Source organism: Nanorana parkeri, unplaced genomic scaffold (assembly GCF_000935625.1).
Source record: "Nanorana parkeri isolate BGI_ZX_2015 unplaced genomic scaffold, ASM93562v1 scaffold1170, whole genome shotgun sequence".
In the NCBI taxonomy this organism is placed as follows: domain Eukaryota; kingdom Metazoa; phylum Chordata; class Amphibia; order Anura; family Dicroglossidae; genus Nanorana; species Nanorana parkeri.
The window spans coordinates 192,326-198,382 of NW_017307438.1; the positions used below are offsets into that span (position 1 = coordinate 192,326).

The 6,057-nt window shown below is 50.2% G+C and overlaps 1 protein-coding gene across 1 annotated transcript in view; it reads left to right on the top strand.

The window, feature by feature from the left end:
* Nucleotides 1–882: 882 nt before the first annotated feature.
* Nucleotides 883–6,057, top strand: part of TRNAU1AP (tRNA selenocysteine 1 associated protein 1) — a 6,411-nt gene continuing 1,236 nt past the window's right edge. Inside the window, 6 exon segments of the mRNA XM_018568314.1 lie at nucleotides 883–940; nucleotides 1,384–1,481; nucleotides 2,998–3,097; nucleotides 3,620–3,678; nucleotides 4,876–5,029; nucleotides 5,171–5,180. Of these exon segments, the coding sequence (XP_018423816.1) occupies nucleotides 917–940; nucleotides 1,384–1,481; nucleotides 2,998–3,097; nucleotides 3,620–3,678; nucleotides 4,876–5,029; nucleotides 5,171–5,180 (445 nt within the window). The 5' untranslated portion in view covers nucleotides 883–916.

A 6,057-nucleotide genomic window follows, 5' to 3' on the forward strand; every position in this document is an offset into this window, starting at 1 on the left:
CGTATAAGCCTACGCTCTGATCAGACACCCCGTATAAGCCTACGCTCTGATCAGACACCCCGTATAAGCCTACGCTCTGATCAGACACCCCGTATAAGCCTACGCTCTGATCAGACACCCGTATAAGCCTACGCTCTGATCAGACACCCCGTATAAGCCTACGCTCTGATCAGACACCCCGTATAAGCCTACGCTCTGATCAGACACCCCGTATAAGCCTACGCTCTGATCAGACACCCCGTATAAGCCTACGCTCTGATCAGACACCCCGTATAAGCCTACGCTCTGATCAGACACCCCGTATAAGCCTACGCTCTGATCAGACACCCCGTATAAGTCTACGCTCTGATCAGACACCCCGTATAAGTCTACGCTCTGATCAGACACCCCGTATAAGTCTACGCTCTGATCAGACACCCGTATAAGCCTACACACTGATCAGACACCCTGTATAAGCCTACACTCTGATCAGACACCCCGTATAAGTCTACGCTCTGATCAGACACCCTGTATAAGTCTACGCTCTGATCAGACACCCGTATAAGCCTACACACTGATCAGACACCATGTATAAGTCTACACTCTGATCAGATAAAACACTCTAGACTTGCAGGACCCCTCTCCTGTCATCTCCATCCCCGACCCCTTGGGAGTACTGGCAACCTCCCAGAAATGTTCATTACCTGCCTCACGCAAAATGGCTGCCGCCGCATTTCCTACCTAACCTCATGGCTGAAGACACCTTCCTACACTAGGCCATGCACCCCTAGTGCCTACTGTTAACTGAAGCAACGCAGTAACGCCTTCCTATTGGAGGAGAAGTAACTGAGCCCGCCCATATCCGATCACAGATTGGTGGAGAGGAGGTTCGGGCGCTAGAGCGGGAAGAGCAGGAGAAGGGAAGGGAGCAGTAAAGATGGCGAGCCTGTGGATGGGAGATGTGAGTATGTAGAGGAGGTTTTAGGCTGTGTGTGTCGGCGCCTCCACCAAGGGATCCCGGTGCTCTGCTGTGGCTTCCTATAATGCCCGCGTGTGTTTTATTACTGTTGAATGTGTCTATAGTCACTTGCTGAGTCTATTGATATAGTGAATCGGACCTCTTGCAGTCGTTCATCTGTAGTTACTTTGTCTTTTACTTGTGTTAGAGGAAGAGGATACAAAGTGAAGCCCGAATGTTGTTTTCAGTTTTGGAATAAGTCGTGGGATGGTCAGCCCCCTTTCAGGATCATTGCTTCCTCTGTCTCCGCAGTGGGAGATTTCTCGTCACTTCCTGTCCCATATCTACAACAGGAAGTGAGAAGGAACCTCTCCAAAGTGAGGGAAAAGCTCTCAATACACCCCCCTCTCGTCTGATCACTTCCTGTTTTGTTTTTTCCTCCACAGATCGATGAGTCCATGAACGAAGTTTTCATAACGCAGGCCTTTCAGGCAATGAGGGAGACGGTGCGCAGCGTGAAGATCATACGCAACCGATTCACGGGGTGAGTCATTGTCGCCAGCCGGTATAGTAAACACCCGGCCATTCCCCTCCGCTTCCTTATTCAGAGCGGCAACGCCATTGCAGCAGATCCGCCATCTTCGGCGTTGCCGCTCTCTCGCTCCGGTCTTCCCCGGGCCATGTTCTGCTCTGTGCCTGAGCGTTATATGAAAGAAGGCATCCCCGGCATCCCTTTAGGCAAGCATACTCCTCCTTGCTGGCCACCTGGTGTTGCAGACATCAGCTGTGCATTCTGTGCCCTGAAGCAGCTCTGATGGATCGTGTTCAAGCAGCTGATCAGTAGCATGCATGGCTAATGTCTGCCACACCAGGAGGCCAGCAAGGACGAGTATGCTTGCCTAAAGGGATTCCGGGGATGCCTTCTGTCATATAACGCTCCCGCTCTGAGCTTTGTCACCTGAAACGAATCTCCGCCCCACTGTCAGACATTGAGGTAAGGAAGTACGTCATGTGACCTTTAAAAAAAAAAAAAAAGAACCAAGGTATCTGAGCTTGGTGAAATGTTGTGATTCGTGGACTGTTATTGATGGCAGTTCTAATAGGTTTATATATACAAGGGATAGGCAACCTCGGCACTCCAGCTGCGGTGAAACTACAGATCCCAGCATGCCTCTGCTTCTGGGAGCCCTGCTTGTGGCTTTTGGAGTCTTGCAGTGCCTCATGGGACTTGTAATTCCAAAGTAGCTGCAGTGCCGAGGTTGCCTACCTCTGATCTATAGTTTGGGGCAAATGGGCATGTAACCTTTGCTGCTGGAGAGAATGAGCCGGACTGAAATCCGATCCGTTCATGAGTTCATATGTCTTTTGGGTCACATGACCATCTGCCCATGGCATCCTAGAGTAACGGTTCTCCTGCCAGAGTTGGCATTTCAGGGCTTCTGCTATTGTTGTGTGTTCAGGTCTTGTTGTGACAGGTCCCCTTTAACCCTGTCGATGGCAGCGGAGCCGCCGGGAGTCTTTGTACCTGTGTAAAGCCGACTGCCTCTCCTGCATGACCGTGACACGCATCACGGGTGTCAGCGGGTAGCAGAGAGAGACCAGCGACCGCTCTGAGCTGTCATTACCCGGCTAGAGAAACCAGGGACGAAGCTGATAAAACACGATCTGTGCTTGATCAGCTTCACTGAGTCATCGCTTTCAGGAAATACATTATTCGGGGGGTTTTATGTAAATTTCAGACCTAAAATGAGGCAGCAAAAGGGTTAAAGGTGAATGCAAATCGGCCCATGCCTCCTTATGCCAGGTTTGGCGCCCCTAGTGGTAGAATGGCGTTATGACTAGGGCTGCAGCTAATGATAATTTTCATAATCGATTAGTTGCCCCGATAATTTTTTTGATTAATTGGTTATTTGCATAAAAAAAGTCTCTCCTCTCCCCCCACCAACTAATTGATTAATGAGAATAGTTGACAATTATTCCTATCGATTAGTTGGTTGCAGCCCTAGTTATGACAGCCTCTACTCCAAACACCAGATATGCCATATTTTATTCTTTTTCAGGGCTCTGGCCGGTTACTGTTTCGTTGAGTTCTCCGACCAAGCTGCAGCGGCACGATGTCTGATGACTGTCAACGGGAAGACCATCTCCGGAACCAATCCCGTGAGTGCAAAAAAAAAAGTTGCATTCCCTCCCACACTGGAAGTACCGATGGGGATCAGAAAGTAAAGTTCTACATTACAGTCTACAGACTCTTGAAGGCTCCATGGTGCCCTGTGGAGATTGTTGAAATGTAGTATCTTGCCATACTCTTGGGGGGTGGGCACTGGGGGCGATATATGAGCTTGTCGGGAAGATGTTTTAAAGGAGGAATACTGAGAAAACGGGAAAATATTGGAGCGCAAGAAGGTTTTCAGGGATTAGGATGAGGTGAAGAGTCACTAACGATTGATTTTTCTGGTGGGATAAATGTATAGAGTAAAAATGTTATTTATTTATATATAATATATATATATATATATATATATAATTTTTATTTTTTACCTGCTTGTCTTATGTACTGAGACGGAGAAGACGCCAAGGCTTAATTTTTTGTTTTCTGTTGTTCCGCATGTTGAACTTTCAATAGTGATTCTGCATTGCCATGCCTATACATTTACTTTATCTCTCTTTCCATTGTTACAGCCTAAGAGGTTCAAGCTGAAACACGCGCTGTACACCAAGCCGTCCGAGCCCAACCCCAGGTAAGGTGTAACTCCATTGTGGGTTCATTTATATTATCCTGTATTAGTTTTAAAGCAGACGTAACATAGGGAGGAGGTAGACAACCTCGGCACTCCAACTGTGCTGAAATACATATCCCATCATGCCTCTGGGGGGTCAGACTTGCAATGCCTCATGGGACTTGTGGTTCAACAACAGCTGGGGGGCCAAGGTTGCCTACCCTTGTGATACACTTGCCTCCCACTCAAGTGATCAACATCTGTGCCGCTGCCATCTTCACTCTCCTTCCTCTCCTGGACTTTAGTTTCCAGTGCTGTGATAGTTTGACTGACAATTACTCACTCGTGCAACACTGTACAACATGGCTGTATGAAACAAACCTGTGCTTTGCCCATCCAGGGCATATACTTCACTTTCTTTCTCTGCCCTGCATCACTATTCATCGAACTGGGAGAGAATAACATACCTGGTGCTTGTGGGTATGAGATACAAATCTTTTCTCTCATGTGGCAGTGCTAGTGTTCACTGATTGGCCTAGCGTGGTCACATGGGGCAGGGAAGAGACCTCGGCCCTGTTTAAAGGAGAACTATGGGGTCAGTGCTTTTCCCCATAGTTCTCCTAAGGGTCCCAGGAGGACACTAGCGTCCTCCCGTCACCCAAAGCTCAGTATACCGCAAGCTACAGCTCGCGGTATACTGAGACGCCGCAGCCGGGACGGATCCCGACAATTCTGTCTGGATCCGCCCAGCTGCGTGTGTGACAGCTGGCTCTGCCTATCCAGTGGCAGACCCAGCTGTACCCGCCCCCTGTCCGTTCCGCCAGTCAGCGCTGGAGGATCGGAGAGGGGGAATCCCTGCAGGGAACCGTGAGTGACAGTCACGGCTCTCTGCAGGCACAGGATCGAGAAGTGAGCGAGCGACGGTATGCGTTCGCTCACTTCCCGATCTATTGAGCCGACGTGTGACAGTTTTTTTTGTCACAGGTCGGCTCTAACTATGAGGCTGAGTGATTTTCACTCGCCTCATAGTTCTCCTTTTTAAGCTCCGAGAGACTGAGTGCTTAATCTGGGCTGCTGTTCTCCACTATTGGCGACTTTTTGTAAAGGACACCCACTTGACATTATGCGCACTTTAAGGACAAGAGGTCGAAATCGAACTTCGTCCACCCAGCTATTGACGTATTGATCATCAGTCTTCCTCCTCCTGTTATTTTCCAGCCCTCCAGTACGGAACCCGGCGGCAGAGTACGTGCAAGCGTTCAATTACTACACCCAGCAGTTCCAGCAAATGCTCTCCAACTGGAAGTACGACCCCAAAAGCAGCGCTTACAGCTATCAGCAGTACGGCTACACCCCCATTTAAAGTGGGCCTGTCATAAGAAAATAATGTAATTAACCCGTGCTTTTAAAAATGTAAGTTGCCCGGCTGTCTCCCTGATTTGGTGGCTTGAAGGGTTCATTCACATGGGCGTGTGCATCCGTGCGCCATGCCCGTGAAGAAACCTGCTCCCAGGAGGAAAAGGGTGCTGCGTGTTATTGCGTGCCGCAGCCTGTACCTCCCTATGAGAGGACACGGTTACATGCAGACCTGAACCTGCACACCCATGCTGGTCTGGGTCTCTCCCTATGAGAGGACATGGTTACATGCAGACCTGAACCTGCACACCCGTGTGGGTCTGGGTGCCTCCCTATGAGAGGACATGGTTACATGCAGACCTGATCCTGCACACCCATGCTGGTCTGGGTGCCTCCCTATGAGAGGACATGGTTACATGCAGACCTGAACCTGCACACCCGTGTGGGGCTGGGTGCCTCCCTATGAGAGGACATGGTTACATGCAGACCTGAACTTGCACATCCATGCAGGTCTGGGTGCCTCCCTACCAGAGGACACGGTTACATGCAGACCTGAACTTGCACACCTGTGCGGTTTTGGGTGCCTCCCTATGAGGGGACACGGTTGGATGCAGAGCTGAACTTGCACACCTGTGCGGGTCTGGGTGCTTGCACAAGTGTGGGCACCCGGTACCCGAATGGTTGTGCAGGTTCGTATTAGCGTGTAGCCGCAGGCTGCTATAAGCAACTATACGCAGCACCTGTCCCTCCCAGGAGCAGGACTGTGTGAATGAGCCCTAAAGCACATTCCCGGGCAACCAGGTCCCTCCACAGCACTGTTTCTGGATGTGGCTGATGTGCCCATGCAAGTAATACTTATTCCTCACTCCTCTAGGCTTCCCCCATGCTGTGCGACCAATCCCCCAAAGCCTCTTTGGCCAGAGGTCACTTGCTGATGTCATCAAGTGCAATGCAGGGCTACTAGTCCTGGATTGTACATGATGATGGCGAGAGCCCGCCTACAACCCAGAGCGTCGGAGAGAAGAGGTGAGTGCCAGAGCCTCT